This window comes from Camelus dromedarius, chromosome 1, assembly GCF_036321535.1.
Source record: "Camelus dromedarius isolate mCamDro1 chromosome 1, mCamDro1.pat, whole genome shotgun sequence".
Lineage (NCBI taxonomy): Eukaryota > Metazoa > Chordata > Mammalia > Artiodactyla > Camelidae > Camelus > Camelus dromedarius.
Window position 1 is genome coordinate 15,328,682 of NC_087436.1, and position 19,534 is coordinate 15,348,215.

The following is a 19,534-nucleotide window of genomic DNA, read 5'->3' on the forward strand; positions in this document are numbered from 1 at the left end:
ATTGCCAGCAGAAGTCTGTTACTTGGTATCAGTTTTTGATGGGGGAGAGGAGAGGGTGTAGCTCAGTGGCAGCACACATGCTTAGCATGCACAAGGTCCTGGGTTCAATCCCCAGTGCCTCCATTGAAAAAAAAGAGAGAGAGAGAGTAATAAGAGCTAATAATGGCAACCTCTCAAGTTGCTGAGAGGATTAACTTATTAGGTAATATATCGAATATGGTACCTGGCACAGAGTAGGTAATAAAAAGAATTTTACTCTGACTCTAAACTGGAAAGCCTATATAATCCATGAATTTGGAGAAGAGATGTGTTCTAGAAACCCCTGGGGTTTTCAAAAAGTTTAACTCATTCCACCTTCCTAGGAACTCCTGAGATGTTGTACATATTGTACCAAATGGTGTCTTACGATAAAGTCATATTCACTACCAAAATAACCCTTTAACCTAAGAATTATACTCTGACTACCTTTGATGTAAAAAGTTCTCAACCGTGTAACTGAAATAGCTGTGAAAACATCCATATTTAAGTTTACATTTTCCTTTAGAAAAAGAAAAAGGACTCAGACAAGGGAAAATACAAACTCTACCATTTCCTGAACATCAACTACCTGACAGGTGCTTTATGAATGTTCCCTAATTTAATCCTCACAACGACAGTATAGGGAGATACTATTTTCTCCATTTACAGATGAAGAAACTGATGCTGAGACGAAGATCACCCAGTGGGTCGGGGGCAGAGCCACAAGTCAAGCAGAAGCTGTCTCACATCAACCTCTCTCCTTATTTTGTTCGATGCCACACCTTTCAAGCCTTTTGTCCCTTCAGACTCCTTTCAGACTGAACCTTTGAGAATACAAATTTTCATATCACTAGGGTAGACACAATTCATTTTTTACAGCTCTACTGTTAAAAGTCTCTCTCTTATCCACTTTGACTACTGATAATATTTATTTACCACTTACTACAAACCAGGCAATTTTCTAACAGCTTTGTATGTCCTACATCACCTATCCTTGGAGCAACCGTTTGAGGAAGGTACTATTTTAGAGATGAGGAGAAAAGCTTAGAAAGATCAAATAACTTGCCTAAGGCAGTAGCAGAGCTGAGATTCAGCTCTTAACCACTGCACAATTAAACTGTCTATCTACCCACCTCCTTATCCACATAACCACCATGGGGACATTTATCTACCAGAAAGCAACCCCAGAGGGAGGAGAGTGGGAAGAACATGGGATCTGGAATCAGAGGACCTACTACCAGCTGTAGGTAACCTTGAACCAGTCAATGCCTCTCTCTGAGTCTATTTCTGTAAATTGAGACTATGACTATCTTCAAAGGATTAAATGTGATAACACAGAGAAGGGACGTGGCAAGTTGCAGGCACTCAACCATCGTATGTTTAACTTGAAATCTGAACTCTTTTTAAAGGTCAGCCATAGAATCATTCTTAAAACAACTTCTTTAGTAAATAAAAAAGACATCAATTTCTTAAATATGTTTTTAAAAGTAATTACTGGGTAGGAAAATATAAGATACCCATACTAGTTTACCTAACAGGAAAATATATTTAATATACAACTTGTTATACTGCTGAGTAAATTACTAATTTACACGATGCACTATATCTTTATTTAAAAACCAAGAACCAGTAAGACAACCCTAATTTCCAAAAATTACATTTATATCACAAATGCTGACATTTTCTTAGTCAAGCAGCCCAGCTCTTAGACAACATCTGTTATCTAAGAGGACTACAGCTGGGTGGACAAAATGACATTGTTTGGGGGGCTATCAAAATATAGACAGGAAACCTGGAGTCAACACTGGGCCTGGACCATTTCCTAGTGGTCACAGGACAGACAGAATCTTCCTGAACTGAAGAAGCCTCCTGACCACCAAAGACACACAAATGCCTCCTTGCTACAGCTGCCTGTGGAGGGAGGACCAAAGCTGACACAGGTCGCCATTTAAATTTTACTTGTACGAGATCAACTACCACAGCTGGCAAACACCAACCACATGGGCACCATGACTCCTGGCACATCAGAGTAATTATGAAAAACCCTCACGAGGTCAATCAAATGAATCATATCTTGAGACAGGAGGGAAGGGGGCAGGGCACAACCATTAAAAAAACAACACAGCTATTGAAGATACGACATAAACTGATTAGAACCAACTAGGCCAAGATGGCGGAAGATTCACTTCCAGCAGAACTCGAGCCTCATTATAGGCTCATTGTAATACATTAGCTGCTAAATGACACACGACAGTCACCATGATAGTTCCTGACCATAAAAGGCCAGGAGGGGGGCAACTCCTGAAAATCTCTGCCCCTTCCCCAAAGTAGTTGGAATAATCCTCCCACTTGCCTATGAAATTACCCAACCCATAAAAACCAACCATGCCCGCTCCTCAGAACCCACTCTTGCTTTCCGAGACGACCCCATACCCTGGGGCCATCTCTCTGGCCTTCTGAGACAGCCTACACTCTGTGCATGGAGTGTGCATCCCTCTGAATAAATCTACTTTCACTTTAATATAAAATGTGGTTTTCGCAGGGCTGCTCTCCCTTCTAAGACAGACCGCACTGTCTATGGAGTGTGTATCTCTCTAAATAAACTTGCTTTCACTTTACTGTGGCTCACTCTTGAATTCTTTCCTGAGAGAAACAAGAACCTGCTCTAGGGTAACAATACTGTTGCCATATCACAAATTTCACGTTTTAGAATGATATATTATGGGCAGGCAAGCATCCATAAATGGGTAACTTTGGAAATTAAAATAAGGGCGAATTCTATCTGAGCCCTAGCCACCTCCACACCCCCCGCCCCATTTTGTCTAAGGAGACAAGCAAGTACACGTTTTCCTGTCGTATTTGGACTTTGAGGAGACCCCTAGAAAGCCTAGTTAAAATAAAGGTCTCACTGACGAGGTGAGAACTGGGCATGTCAATGAACACTGATCGCAGGTGTCTATGATTCTCTACGAAGCAGAAGAGGACCCCCAACTAGTCAGTCGTAAAAGAAATGGGACCCACTGCATCATTCCGCGTCTACCTAGAGAGAGAGAGCGCGCGATGGAACTTGGCACCCTTTCGTTTAAAGATGATCAGTACCAGAGAGGTCCTCCTACCTGGATTATCATGCGTGCACTTTGACCAGAGAATATAATCCCTCTCCTGGTTCCCCAGTGTCAGGGTGATCCCGCTGGAGCAGCAGACGGGGGTCAAGGCAAGCAGCTTGGCCGCAGAAACGGAGTAACAGTCTCTCTCCTTCACGGCCCACCGTTGACTCAGCATCATGTGATTGCAAGGGATCAGATACCTGGAACGACAGAGGGCCGGCGTCAGTGTCTGTGCGGTCTGTTCCCAGCCAGCCACTACCCGAGCCACAGCCAGGACCAGTCACATCTTCTCCCCACCTCACTCATGCATCCTGCCAGCCCTGAGGGCTCACTCTTTTATGAAAACTTGTCAAGGGCTTCTCCCTTCTGTAAGGGCCTTCACACTTCATTCTCCACACGCGGCCCCATCTCTCCACAGCTCTGCCATCCCTCTGTGCCTCCGAGCCTGTGCACCCACTGCTACCTCCCCCTGCAGTGTGCCTTCCGCTCCCCTTGCCTGACAAATGCCTGGTCACCCTACAAAGTCTAGCTTCTGTGTCACCTTCTCCAGGAAGGCTTCTAGGCTTCCTACTCCAACACAGAGCCACTCTCTGCCTCCCACGATGCTCACAGCCCTCTCCTAAGGCACTGTTACCAGTATCACAATTATGTCTGTGTCTGCCTTCTCAATATAATGTGCTACCAGAGCCAGCGCCTCCTCCAATAGTTTTGTCTCATAACCTCAGAAACTCTGGCTCAGAGTGGGTACCAAATGACAACAGTGGCAGAAAAAGGCAAAGAACCCATCATAGTGCAAATCTCCTCTTGTATTCTCATGGGTGATCTCTCACCAGCTCCAGTGGGGGGGTGTGTAAGTGGTAGGGGGTGGTCCCCACACCACCAAGCAAGATGTCCTTCTTTCCAACTAAATTCCAACAACATCTACCCAGAGAGAGCAGCCCACCCCACACACAGGTCAAGGGTTCAGTCCTACAAGACTGCCCCTCCCCAACCCTCAACACACAACACACTTCAGATGCCAATACAAGTCCAAGTTGTCACTTGCGCTCCTGACCAATCGACTATAAATCAGAGGTTCTAACAACCATTGCCTTGGGTTCAATGAATTTGCTAGAGTGGCCTACAGAACTCAGAAACATTTTACTGACTAGATCACTGCTTTATCATAAAAGGATATAACTCAGGAACAGCCAGATGGCAAGATGCACCGGGTAAGGTACATGCGGCAGGGAGCGGAGCATCCATGCCCTCCATGGGCAAGTCTCTCTCCCAGCACCTCCACGTGTCCTCCAGCCCTGAGGCTCTCCAAACCCAGTCTTTGTGGGTTTTTACGGAGGTTTCATTACGCAGTCACGGATGACTGAATCATTGGCCACTGGCGATTCATTCAACCTCTAGCCCATCTCCCCTCCCCAGATATCAGGGGATGGGTGGAAAAAGAAATAGGGAGAAGACTAAGCGTATAGTTCTTATTACAAATCAGAGTACGATAGTGGCCAAGGACTCACTGGGGAGCGCTGGGCCCCATTTCACACAAAACGCTTTTGGTTGGTGATCAGAGCCTCTTGGTATCAGTATGAAGCTGGAAAGAAGAAAACCCGGGCAACTGTTTCTGACACACTTGGAGCACAACACAGGCTTTGTGGGTAGAACAAAGTGCCTTTAAATAGCTTTCTTTCTTAACAGGGAGAAAGACCATGCTGTTTACTTAAACAAAGATGGAACAAACTGGATGGAGGTCTCACGGCCAGAGCCAAGTGTCCCATGTCTGTGCAGGAGCCAGTTCCAGAGACCCTGAGCCTGTATGTGAACAACCACAATCTTCAATAAACCAGAATGTTTTTGTTTCTGTGTTTAGGTTTTGAGAAAGAGGCAGTACAAAGGAATACAAGCTATGATTAAGGATTCAGTGAAACAGGTAAAAGTACAACTTCCAGGGTATGTTTGGGGCCAGTAAACATTAAGCTTCTGTTCCTCCTGCAGCTCCTGTTCATCTGAAAGAGGAAAACCTGTTTACATGAATGACTGACAGACTGCGAGTGCCTGAGTCCAGGCAGAGAAGAGATTTCATTTTCTTCATAGCATTTTACACTCAAAGGCCTTAATAACTTTCAAAGGATAAAATGATAAATTTGCACTTAACCTTCCATTTTCAAAAACAAATGAAAAAAATCAAACTGTGCTTCAATCAGCCCAAACCTAACTATGTAGCAGGTAAGGGGTCCTAGTCTCCCCTCCCCACATACAACACACACACACACACACCTGAGCCAAAATGGCTATCACTAAGATCCAGGCACACCCGCAAGTCTTATGTGGTGGCGTCTGTTTTCCTATGTTCAGCTGCGTGAAAGTCAAAGCTTATAAGAATAAGAAGGAAGGACAGAGGAGGGCAGTCTGGGAAACAGAGCAGTTCTGTTCTAACTCCTGGCCCAGCTTTGGGAACATGGACCTGAGCCCTACGGGAGAAGAAACAGATGCTGGAGGTAGAAAATGAAGGCGCTCTTTTCACAAGGATTTCTGGGGGAAGAGATGTTTTGCTGACCAAGAATGATGCTTCTCCCACCAATCTGAACCCAGCACCGCTCTCGCCTTGAAGACACAAGGAAAAGCAGTGCCTCTCCAACACTGCAGGCCCCATGTGCTCTCAGGACAGGGGAGGGCTCCAACCCAGGGAGCTCAGCAGATGAGGAGGCCACGGCCAAGGTGCTACAGTAGCCGTGGTGGGGGACAGGCTTGTCCGCGAACGCATGTAAGACCCCTCCCTTGGGACCCTCCCAGAAGTGATGGCTGATGCCAAGGTCTTAGATGAGGGGCGGGGTTAAGAGGCAGGGAAACCTATCCTGTGGGTGTTGACATGAACCCTCCTGTTCTCATAAGCTGGTAAGGCCCAAGGAAATTCAGATCGCACAAGATTTATTGTATCCTTATTTTGATTATTAATTATTTAAGAAATAAACTGCTTTGATGCTTTTATATACTGCAGGAACTCAACGACTACTTATAGCCCAACCCAAGCCTATTTCATGATTAAAGCCGATATACATAGATTTCTACTCTTTGTTTGAAGTACTGAAAAAAAAAAAAAAAGAACACTGGATCAAACCTAATAAAGCTATTTATCAAGTATCACCAGTGGGTAGCTTGAAACTGTATTAGAATAAAGAGTTACTGGGAATTTGCAACTTTGCAAATACACGCCTTCAGTAGAAACCAAGAATTTTCTTCGGAGTAAATCGAATAAAGGAAGATCCCCATAGGTTGAAGGAGGAGGTTCTTTCTATAAAATTGGAAATTGGAGAGTCAGCTCAAATGAATAACACTCTGTATTCAAAGCAGCTCTCCTATTACTGTGCCTTTATAATGAAGGACTGTCCTGGGGGAGAGCAGGAAAACCATACATGGTCACTCTGTCTTTCCGTCATTTACTGGGAAAGATGAGAAACAGAATAAAATCAGAAGCTCCCCAAGTGTCAAGTATCGAAATGAAGTGGCTGAATAGCAGAAAAATCACTTAGGAATTCAGTATAGATATCTGTCATCAAACTACATTTAAACTACACTTATTTTGTTTGGGGATATTATTTAAACTCAGAAAGTGGTAAAAAAATGATCAGAGACTAGTAAATGACTGATTTGAGAGATCCAGCTTACTCAACACCATCCCGCAATATAGCAGGAAAAAAAAAATATTGCCCACATTGTCCGCCCTTTTTTCATGATTTCCCCAACCCTCTGGAACCCTGGATCTGTTTTCTGTTTTCCTGGATATCACTCATTAAAACAAATCATTATCACTTTCGAAACAATTCAGTAACAACCAATCAATAACAAGGGACATGTATTGTCTATTGCTACAATGACAATAAAAACAAACAAAGCCGTGAAGTCCGAGGATGTAAACACAGTGCTTCTTATGAGATGTTATCATCAATGCACCAAAAGGCAAAAATCTCAAAAGCAACCTTAGTGAATTTCAAATACTTGTTAGTTTCACAAAGACATCCTGGCCATATTTCTCCTATTCGTCTTACCCTAGGCTGACTTTTTTTTTTTTCCCCTCTCCTCTAGACACCTAACACCCATACAAAATGGAAATGTTTCTGAAGTGCTCGCGCAGCTTCTCTTCAAGCAAAGCAGCCTCTATCTGAATACAGCAGGCAATGCAGTTTACAAGCCTGACAAAGGACCGGCCCTTCTGGAAAAAACACCCCAACCAGAATGTTCAGAAATAGGCATTCAGGGTATTAAGCAATTAAATGTTGCCCAAACTGAGAAGTGCCAAGAACATGGGGGTGATGTGTCCCTTCACTGCTTGTCAGCATTTCCTGCCGGCCTTTGGTCTAACGTGTGTCACATCCCTGAAGGTGGACAACCTCTCCTTGGTTTCCTGCTTGCTTAAATAGCCTCTCTTCTGGGGTTCCTTATTTTAACTTACCTTTCTAGTATTTTGCTAAAGGAAATAAACAGATCAGTTACAAATGGATTATCGTTTTGCAATGTCAATAATTAAGAGTATTTGGGTTGCAACAAAAATGGATGCAGGTATTATTTATCATGTAACAAATAACTTCATTAGAAGGATTCATGTAACCTTCATGGCTCTACTGCCTCGCAGATCTACAAGTCTGTCATGTACATTTCAATGGCTACAGTGGTAACAACAAAAAGGACAGATTATAAATCTATTTTTTGTGTCCCTTAAAATAAAATTGAAATGACTAAATAAGGACTTTTCATTGTCTTTGCTTTTGGTACAGATTCTAAAGCAGAAAAAAAACATTGTTTTCATTACAGTAACTCCCTTCTTATCCCTTCTTATCTGTGGGGGATACATTCCAAGACCCCCAGTGATACCTAAAACCGTGGACAGTACCGAACCCTATATATGTTGCATTTTTCTTATACATACAAACCTATGATAAAGCTTAACTTATACATTAGGCTCAGTAAGAGATGAACAATAGCTGGTAATAAGACAGAACAATTCTAATAATAAACTGTAAAAAATAAGTTCTGTGAATGTAGTTTCTCTCTCTCTCAAAATATCTTATTGTAGTGTCCTCATCCTCCTTCTTGTGATGATGGGAGATGATAAAATGCCTACCTGATGAGCTGAAGTGAGGTGAGTGATGTAGGCGTGGTGATGCAGGGTTAGGCTATTCTGACCTTCCGACATACTGTCAGAAGGAGGGCCGCCTGCTGAAGGTGAGCCTGGACCACTAAGCCATGACGAGGTCACTGTTTGGGGGACGGTGTGAGATTCTACCACCCTACTCAGAACAGTGCATAATTTAAAACTTATGAATTGTTTATTACTGGAATTTTCCATTTAATATTTTTAGACCACAGTTGACCATGGGAAACCTTGGAAAGCAAAACTGTGAGTACAGGGGACTACTACAGTTTAAAATGCATTTTCTAGAAAATTCCCCTCCTTTAAATTTGTATGGTATATTACAGTGTCTCAAGACATTTTCACAGATATTACCACAGTTGATCCTCCAAAAACCCTTGTGAGATACAAATTCCAAAACCAGAATAGGTCAAGAGGCTCTAACTGCATACGTTACATCTTATCATTCCAGTCACCATTGTTCACAGCTTCGTCCTCATATTTTTAAATCTCCTTATTACTTACTGCTGCAAACTTAGTAGTAACGTTTCAAATCTATCTTCTAGTTCATTCATTCTCTCTTAATCTGTAGTTTAAATGTTATTTACCCTACTCATTTTTCATTTTAATAATTACAGTTCTTACTTCTAAAACCCCCAGCTGGTTCTTCAAATCTGCCTGTCATTTTTGCTTGATTATCAAAATGCCATTTTTGTTTTAACAGAAAATAACAACTATTTGGAGGGGCTATGGAGAAACTGGAATCCCATGCACTATTGGTGGGCACGTAAAATGTGCAGGCTGTTATGGAAAACAACAAAAAAAATTAGATAGAATTACCATATGATCCAGCAATTCCACTTCTGGGTACATACATAAAAGAATTGAGAGCAGGGTCTTGAGGAAAGATATCTGTACACCCCTGTTCACAGCAGCAATATTCACGACAGCCGAAAATGAAAGCAACCCAAAATGTCCATCAGTAGATAAATGGATAAACAAAATGTGGAATAAACACTGGAAAATTATGCAGCCTTAAAAAGGAAGGAAATTCTGACACATGACACAACATGGATGAACCTGGAAGACAATGTGCCAAGTGAAGTAAGTCTGGCACAAAAAGACAAATACTGTATGAGTCTGCTTACATGAGGGACCTAGCCCAGTCAAAGCCAGAAAGACAGAAAGAAGGGTGGCTGCCAGGAGCTGAGGGTGGGAGAAATGGGGACCTGTTGTTTAACGGGGACAGAGTGTTTCTTCTAAAAAGAGAAAACAGCTCTGGAGACCGATGGTGGTCGTGGCTATACAACAATGTGAATGCATTTAATGCCACTGAACCATATGGTTAAGATGGTAGATTTTAGGTTTTGTGTATTTTACTACAATTAAAAATAATTGTTAAATGTGGGGCCGGGGGAGATCAGCAGTTCAGAGGACACAGACCGGGAACAGAGGTTTCCTCTGTGTCTCCCATGTGCCGACTTTTGTGTCTGTCTGTCCTCTCACTTGCTTTTCACAGATCCCTCAGGGATGTGCAGTAGGATTAGAAATACAGAAAGTATTAAATAAAGGGTAGCTCCTATTATCACAGTATCATCAGCATTCTCATTAAGGAAACAGAGAAGAAACTCAGGACCAGGTGGTCATGCCCGGCACCCTTTCCACAACTCCACTCAGAACCTGTGACAACGCGCCCTCTGGGCACTTTCCGGGAAATGACTCGTCCTCACTCGCCCTAGGAATGACAGGCCTTGACATGGACATGTGAATATTTCAACCACAAGCTGATTTCTTCACCTTTGTAAGGTACAGGTCTGGGTCTCAAAAGAAGCTTTAATACAACCTCCAAAGACAGTTCGTACACAAGCACAGCTTTAGGAGTGGATGAGGGTGATCAGAGTTCACCTCATACAGGTCACTGAACAGAAGCTTCCACCACCTGGGCTCAGTCTCACCCAGTGACCCAGAGCCGGGATGCTCTGCGTCCCCAAGCAGGGCCGGGCTCCAGGGACACGGAAAAGACAGCTGTTCTCTAGGCCATCAAAGAAGCGGCATTCGAGAATTTCACATTGAAATATAATCAGGATTTACCCTTGCTGGAGGCAAAGTCTGGTTTTTGTCAGTCAAAAAGGATTTAACAAGTTGCTCAGATGCATTTCCTCCAGGCCCTGCTAATGCATTCTGTCCTATCAGTAGAGACTTGAGGGGAAGCTAACGTAATCCTTTTAGGACAGATAAATGACACTCTCCCCCGACTACCCAGGGTGTTTCTTTATGATCGGATTTGTTCTTTGCTAATGCCCTAAGATTAGCTACTGATGACCTGATCTAAATCCCTAAAATGTCCCAAACCTCTCTTTACACTAAAAAAATTAATGGGCGATACTCTCCCCTGAAACGGTAACTCCGTGAGGCCCCCACCCTTGTGCCACCACCGCCTCACCCCAACCCCAGCACTGTTACCGCCCCCTTCTGCAGGGCACCATGCACTGCACCCTTCCTCAAAACAGAGGTTCTCAGACTTAGCCACCATCAGAATCCCCCAGAGAGTCTGCTAAAACACGACTTGCTGGACCCCACCCACCCCCAGGGTTTCTGATCAGCACACAGGGGAGAAGGCCAGCAGGTGCATCCCTAACATGCTCCTGGGTGACGCCTCCACTGCTGTTCCCAGGATCTCACTTGGCCACCCTCCAACTTTTCCACGGCTACTCCGTGGGAATGCTGTCTCCACAGTAAGTCTCCTCACATCACGTCTAGACCCCAGTGGAGACCAGGGACAGCCCAAGTCTCCTCCTCTTGCCCTGCCCTCAGCTCCTCCTGCCCTTCCACCCAAGAAGGGGTCAGAGGCAGGATCAGAAAGCCCAACAAGGAAAGAGGGGGTGGAGACTCACATGCCAAGGACCTGTCTGGCTTTTTCCTTTCTGCTTCCACATCACCAGAGGGGAGTGTGGGCAGACAAACCCTTATCAGCTCTCTCTCCCTTCACAAAGCAGATGCTTCCCTAGGGGACCCTGAGAAGAGAGGCACTGCTGGGCCAAGGCAGGATTTGATGTCCCTGAGTCTCCTGCCAAACGACCAAACTAACAACGTCTTGATAGCAGTTCATCCTGACTCCGGATACCCGTCTTCAGCCACCAGCCACTCCGTGACACCTTGCCCACCCGTACTTGGGAAGAGTGTACCTTTTCTACCTGGTATACATACAAGCCCTTTTCAATCCATCCACTCTGTGCCTTCTTCTCTTCTGAATTGTATACAGAAAGTACTCATTAAATGTTTACTGAGTTCAATTGAAACATTCACAGGTCAGATAGTGCATACTGTAGGTGCACTGTCACGAAAGCAAGAGGCATAGAAATTACACATCCACAGCATTTCATACTTAGGAAAGTTGTTTTCAATAACGTGAGTCGCCCAAAAATGAGCTTCTGGAGAAAGACACTCAGCTACAGATCACAAGAGCTTTCACAATACTTCTGAAAGTTTCCAAACATTCTATTTAATACTTCCAGGAGCATATTTTTAATATCATGCATTTGGCCCCCCAAAAAAACTTTTAAAGTAAAACTAAAATTAACCTTGAGAAATAATACAGAAGTGAAATTGATTTCTTGATGATTTTCTTTCTTAGAAGCACTGCCTTACTTAGCTTATGTTACCAAAGAAAAATATAACAACAATATTAATATAGAGTTTTTCTTTAAAAGGAATAAAAGATGGCAACTCACCTTAGAACTAGCTGTAACATCACATCTTCACAATGTAAACCGATGAGAGTTCTAAATAATGCCAGGGACACCACACAAAGCTGGGAAGCAATAAACAAACACATACTGTATTTCAGATATTAGAAGGATAGCTCTCCTTCCCACAGAAGGTAAATAAATCAGAATTACAAATAAAATGGCCTTTTTAAAAAAGAAATTTTGATTAAAAAAAAAAAACCCACACTGCTGCCAGAGAGAATGTATATATTCAGGCCATCAGTTCTACAGGATTTGATTCGACAGCATACACCTGGAATTATGCCATTACACAGAATTACCCTCCTACAAGACGCCTACGTTCATACTTCCAACTTTCAAAGATCCAAATAAATATGCCACCTACCACTCCCCAACACACACACACAATCCCCTATGTCATTTGTTTTCCTAGGTTGTCTTCAATGTGAAATTGATTATTTCCAGACAGGACTAACAGAAAACTGCATACACCCTGGCCAACTCTCTCCAGAGTCCTCAGCCCCAAGCCCCAGCTCCCTTGGCTTGTCTCTTTGGCTTTGAGGCAAACATTCTCCTTGGTTCCATTTCCCGTAGTGCTGAGGGTGTGACGATGTACTTGTCTAAGAAGGTCATTAAAAATTGCAAGAATTCTTGCAATCTCGGATTTCCAAAAAGGAGAGAGAAACAGCCCAACAGAGAAGGTTCCCAAAGGGGCATTACAAAATCACCATGCCCTTTTGGGAGTAAGCTTTTATCCTTCTAACAAGCCACTCAGGTAATTTAGGCTCTCATCTTTTGTACAGGAGAGTAAGTGCTAGTCTGTCTTCTAGGCAGGATGGGTTTACAGCCTCGTCGGTGAAATCCATAATGGTGTTGGAGAGAAGAGCTGCACTTGGCGTGCCCCAAAACATCTCTTGTGCACAGGACGGGTCACGCCTTGTAGTGAGGCAGAAGCAACATCCTTCAACCCATTCACTGCACGCCTTTGCACATGCTGTTCCTTTGCCTGGTATGTGTTTCACTGTCTCCTCCACAGGATAACCCCAACTTATTCTCAAAGGCTGACCCTAGGTATCACTTCCCCTAGGAAATCTTTCTTCTCTGTCTCCCAGAATTACCACTCAACACCTCCCTTCCCCAGTCTGAGTCCTTTCTATATGTTGCCATAGTAACCCCAGCAAATCACTGTATCTGTCTTCTTATTAGTGAGTCGCAGGAGTTCATTATTCTGCATGCAAGCATCTTATCAGAAACATGACTTGCAAAGATTTCCTCCCATTTTGTGCATTGTCTTTTCAATTTCTTAATGGTGTCCTTTGAAATACAGAAGTTTTTACTTGTTCATAGATTTTTGATTTCTTCTCGAATCAGTTTCAGAAGTTTGCGCCTTTCTAGAATTTGCCTGTTTTATCTAAGTTATCCAATATTTTGGCATACAGTTGTTCATAGTATTCCTTTGTAATCCTTTTTAGTTCTGTAAAGTCATAGTAATATCTTCTCTTTCATTCTGGATTTTAGTAATTTGAGTCTTCTCAATTTTTTTCTTGGTAGTCTTAGCTAAAAGTTTGTGAATGTTGTCAATCTTTTCCAAGAACCAACTTTTTACTTTTTAGGGGTTTTTTTGTTTATTTATTTTTACTGAATGAAAGTTTCTTTAAATTCTATAATGCTTTACAATTTTGACAAGTTTCACACACATGATTTCAAATAATCCCATAATACTCTTTTTTTTCCCCTTACTCTTAATTTGCCCCCTCTACTTCCTGCCCCCTACTGGTAACCACTAGTTCCTTCTCTCCATCTGTGAGTCTGTTTCTTTTCTGTTCTATTAACCAGTTAGTTGTATTTTCTAAATTCCACATGTAAGAAATATCATACAGTATTTGTCTTTCCCTGTCTGATTTACTTCACTTAGCATAACATTCTCCAAGTCCATCCATGTTGCTGCAAATTGCAAAATTTCTTTCTTTTTATGGTTGAGTAGTATTCCATTGTATATATACCACATCTTTTTTATCCAGTCTCCTGTTGATGGACACTTAGGTTCCTTCTGTATCTGACAACTGTAAATAGTGCTGCTATAAACATTGGGATGCATTCACCTTTTTGAATTAATGTTTTTATTTTTGTTTTGTTTCAGATATATACCCCAGAGTGGAACTGCAGGGTTGTACGACAGTTCTATTTCCAGTTTTTTCAGAAACCGCCACACTGTTTTCCACAGTGGCTGTACCAGTTTACATTCTCACCAGCAGCCTAGGAGGGTCAAAAAACCAACTTTCAGTTTTGTTGTTCTTCTCTCAGTTTTGTCGATTCTGTTGTTTTTCTAGTCTCCATTTCATCAATATCTGCTCTAATCCTTATTAATCCCTTCTTCCTGTTTGGTTTGAGTTTGCTCTTCTTTTTCAAGTGTTTTACAATGCAAGGTTAGGTTACTGCTCTGAGATCTTGCTTCTTTTTTTTTTTTTTTAATTGAAGTAGTCAGTTTACAATGTTGTACCAATTTCTGGTGTACAGCATAATATTTCAGTCATACATATACATACATATATTCTTTTCCATTATAGGTTACTATAAGATATTGAATATCTGTGCTATACAGTAGAAACTTGTTGTTTATCTATTTTATATATAGTAGTTAGTATCTGCAAATCTCAAACTCCCAATTTATCCTTCCCACTCCCTTTCCCCCCGGTAATCATAAGTTTATTTTCTATGTCTGTGAGTCTATTTGTTTTGTAAATAAGTTCATTTTTGTCTTTTTTTTTTTTTGAATCCACATATGAGTGATTTCATATGGTATTTTTCTTTCTCTTTCTGGCTTACTTCACTTAGGATGACAATGTCCAGGTCCATCCATGCTGCTGCAAATGGCATTATTTCATTCTTTTTTATGGCTGAGTAGTATTCCATTGGATAAATATACCATATCTTCTTTATCCAGTCATCTGTTGATGGACATTTGGGTTGCTTCCATGTCTTGGGTATTGTAAATAGTGCTGCTGGAATATTGGGGTGTATGTATCTTTTTGAATTAGAGTTCCCCTGGATATATACCCAGGAGTGGGATTGCTGGATCATATGGTAAGTCTATTTTTAGTTTTTTAAGGAATCTCTATACTGTTTTCCATAATGGCTGCACCAAACTACATTCCCACCAACAGTGTAGGAGGGTTCCCTCCTCTCCACACCCTCTCCAGCATTTATCATTTGTGAACTTTTTAATGATGACCCTTTCTTCTTTTTTCATGTAGGTGTTTACAGCTGTATATTTCCCTTTAAACAGTGCTATACTGCATCCAATAAGTTTTGACATGTTTTGTCTTCATTCTCATTTATCTCAAAGTATATTCTCATTTCCCTTGAGACTTCTTCTTTGATCCATTGGTTATTTAGAAGTATTGCTTAATTTCTATGTATCTGTGAATTTTCTTTCTATTAATAAGTGTTCATTTTAATCTACTGTGGTCAATAAACACACTTTGAATGATTTCAATCCCTTTAAATTACTGAGGTTTTATCTTATCATACGGTCTGCCTTGGAAAGTGTTTGCTCCATGTGCACTCAAGGAGAATGTGTATTCTGCTGCTGTTGGGTGGGTGTTTTATAGACCTCTGTTAAATCTAGTTTTTTTACAGTGTTGTTCAAGTCTCCTATTTCTTTGTTCATCTTCTGCCTAGTTGTTCTATCTGTTATGGAAAATAAAGTGTTGAAATAGCCAATAACTATTGCTGTATCTTCTATTTCTTCCTTAAATTTCATCAGTTTTTTGCTTTATAAATTTGGGGGCTCTGTTTTTAGATGCATATATATTCATAATTGCTGTATCTTCCTGATGAGTTAACCTTTATCATTATTAAATGTCCCTCTTTCTCTAGTAACAGGTCTTGTTTTAAAGCCTATTTTGTGGCTTATTGGTATAGCCACTCCAGCTTTGTTTTGGTTGCTGTTTGCATAACCTATCTTTAAACATCTTAACATTCCATCTACTGTTATCACTGAATCTAAAGTTTATCTCCAGGTGGCAGCATATAGTTGGATCCTGTATTTTTATCTAGTCTTGTCAGTCTCAGCCTTTTGATTGAATTTTTAATCTGTTTACATTTAATATTATCATTATAATTGGATTTATGTCTGTCATTTTACTTTTTGTTTTCTAGATGTCTGATGTCTCTTTTGTTCCTCTGTTCCTATTTTACTGTCTTCTTTTACATTAAATGAATATTTCCCCCACTGTAATGTTTAAATTCCTTTAATGACTTTTTTCACTATATTAATTTTGAGTTATTAGTGGTTGCTCTAGGCCTTACCAGATACATCTTATCAGATTCGACTTCAGATTTATACTAAATTAACTGCAGTGAAAAACAGAAATACTACTCCTATAGAGCTCTTTTCCTTCTTACCACCCCTCTTTGTGCTATTACTGTTATACACATTACATCTAGATATGTTACAAACTCAATAACACTGTTAATTATCCCTTTGTTCTCTTTTTTTGCATTTCAATGGAGCTTTTTTCCCCAGTATAGTTGCTTTATAATATTATATTAGTTTCAGGTGTACAATATAGCATTTAAATATTTTCATAGATTATATACTCCATTTAAAGTTATTATAAAATATTGGCTATGTTCCCTGTGCTGTACAATATTTCCTTGTAGCTTACTTATTTTATACATAGTAGTTTGTACCTCTGACTCCCCTACCCCCAGCTTGCCTCCTCTCTTCCCTCTCCCCACTGGTAACTATCAGTTTGTTCTCTATATCTGTGAGTCTATTTCTTTTGTCATATTCATTCATTTTATTTTTTAGATTCCAGATATAAATGATAGATTCCAGATATAAGTGGTAATGTACAGTATTTGTCCTTCTCTGTTCTAACTTACTTCACTAAGCATAATACCCTCTAGTTTCATCCATGTTGCTGCAAATGGCTAATATTCCATTGTGTGTGTGTGTGTGTGTGTGTGTGTGTGTGTGTGTGTACAGGCATACACACTTCTTTAACCATTCATCTGTTAATGGACACTTAGGTTGCTTCCATATCCTAGCTATTGTAAATACTTCTGCTATGAACATTGCAGCATATGTATCTTTTCAAATTAGTATTTTCATTTTCTTTAGATATACCTTTGCTTTTAAAACAATAATTGCAATTAAATAGAGACAGCCTTTGAGGAGGGGATTGCAAAGGATTACACTAATGGTATAAAAGTTAATCAGAGCTCCAAACTAAAGAATGACTATCTTAATTCACAACTGCCCAGACATGCATTTCAAAACATTTGTGGACAGAGATAAAATCGCTGATACCCAGACTTGATACACTTCAGTTCCTTGGCTTTACCTGCACTTAAGCCCAGCACCTTGACTCCTCAGAAGCACATTCTGCTGGTTCTACAGAAGAATGTGCCAATCCAGACAAATTGAGAAAAATGTCCTGAGAAAGGCAGTAAGTGCCACCTCCCTGATAGAAGAGCTACTGAGAGCTAAACAAATTATCTACTTTCTCTCTTCCAAAATAGAAAAAGTAACAGCTGAAAGAAATAAAGAGGGGTACAGGAGGAGGAGAGAAAGAGAATATTCATTTTTATTCCCCAAAACAAACTCTTCTGAAACCTGTTCTGAGTTATAAATCCCCTTCCTCTGGAGCTCTCCTTACCCGAAATGGGGTGTTGATTCTGCTCGTGAGAGTATCTAGGATGTGGACGTTCTCGTGCTGGTGCAACAGGATAAAACGGAGGAAGATCTCAAGTAGAGCTGGCTCGGAGATGCTCCGCAGGAAAAGGTCCAGATAGGCAGTTGTGGTCATGACCTCCTCCACAGTCACCTGGGACCAATGACAGTGTGCACAGGTAAGCAGCCTCCCGATGCTGTGATACACGCCTCCCCTCTCCCCTACAGCCCCCGGCCTCACTGCAGTGACTTCATCAAGGTAAGAACATGCCTGTCCCGAGCACACACTTCAGAGCTTCATCTGAAGCCCATAACCTATTCACATTCCACAATACCTCGTGCTGTTTCCGCCCTTTAAGTCATAAGGGGAAACGCAACGGCATAAAGAGGCAATTCAAGTGCTCCAACAACTCCAATCAGCAGATGCAGTTCAAATACCATAAAGATTTTAGTGTGTGATCACGATGGGGAAAGAAAAGATAATAGAAAGTATTTCCATGGTCAGTAAAGGATTAATTAGAAAACTCAGTATGACTTGTTTCATTATTAGTCATTCAATAAACCTTTATGGGGACCTGCTATGTACAAGGAGCTAGAAACACTAGAACATATTTTCTGTCCAGGAAGACGGGTTACACATATGATTTAGCAAACAAAATAATAAAATAAGAAATAGCAAATGAGAGATACAGACACAAAGTTGCAGATATTCAGATATGTTTCTGGAAAGTGTCAAGTCAAATTTTTATAACTGAATAACACATGTAAAGTATTATTTATAAAGTGTTTACTGCTTATGAAATAACTGACTTTTTTAATAATACAAATGACCTTTTTCTATGTGGTGTGATTTTTCCGTGCAGTAAAACATCAATCTTTCAGGAAACAGAACTCTTGAAGAAGTCAATTTCAAAGAGCTGAGGATTTGATGCTAAAAGCATCAAAATTTTAATTTTTAAATGTTTGATTAGGAACAGTTTAAGAGCTTATATATGTTTCTTTGTCTTCCTAAGAGCAGAATACAGGTCGTCAACTGCCTTACTGACATCAATTGCCTGACTGTCTAATACAGAAAGACTCAAACAGGACTGCATGAAGATCACACGGAAACAGTTCAACATTTCAGATTCCAACCCTGTACGAGAAATCTTAGAATTTCTAAAAATTTCCCCTGCCATGAGTCTCATACACTTGATGCTACATGAAACAGATGGTGATCATTTTTGAATGATTACATCTTCATCTTTTCTTTTCCAGTTTTCCATCTTCTTTCTTCCTCCCTTTAAAAGTGTTAACTGTCACTTTATCATACTGTTCCTGGGATGTTCCTTTTAAATTACATTCCTCTTCTTCTCTTCTACTTTCAAAATCTAAATCAGTTTAGAAACCAGATCTCCAAACCTGCTACACAAGCATACACAGGCCTTGTGTGGATGCATCTGTGCAAAAAAAAGGCTTAGTTTTATAAATTTCTTGGTTCTTCAGGATGTTCTAGATACATAATTCCAGATAGATAAGATACCACCAAATCAGTTCTGTCTGTTTTCCTTATTCTAAGCAAGGTCTCTACAGCACATCTCAATCCACTCAGAATTACTGACAGGTCACCAGCAGTACCCTGAGCGGCCTGAGCGCTGCCCTTCCCTTGCCAGGTCAGCGCCAGTCTCATGAACCCTCAAACTCTCAACACACCCCTGTATCATCTGACCAACTTTAAAGGGTTCTCTGTGGCCCAAATACAGCGAGGGAAACAGGTAAGCATCACCCCCCTGGCAGATAAATCACCCTGAGAAGAGTGCATCTCCTGGGCTGCCCTGCCTCAGAAACAAACCCCTTCTCTCCCTGTGTTTTCCCGTGTTCGCTGGTCCCAGGCTGTCCTGGGACA

At 41.1% G+C, this 19,534-nt stretch overlaps 1 protein-coding gene across 2 annotated transcripts in view; it reads right to left on the minus strand.

The window, feature by feature from the left end:
• FHIP1A (FHF complex subunit HOOK interacting protein 1A) overlaps positions 1-19,534 on the minus strand; it is a 231,190-nt gene that overhangs the window by 21,905 nt on the left and 189,751 nt on the right. For both annotated transcript variants that reach the window (XM_064490141.1, XM_031464707.2), the window contains 3 exons: positions 17,636-17,803; positions 11,973-12,052; positions 3,135-3,325 (listed from right to left, as the gene is read on the minus strand). In XM_064490141.1, the coding sequence (XP_064346211.1) occupies positions 3,135-3,325; positions 11,973-12,052; positions 17,636-17,803 (439 nt within the window). The remainder of the gene's footprint in view (positions 1-3,134; positions 3,326-11,972; positions 12,053-17,635; positions 17,804-19,534) is intronic.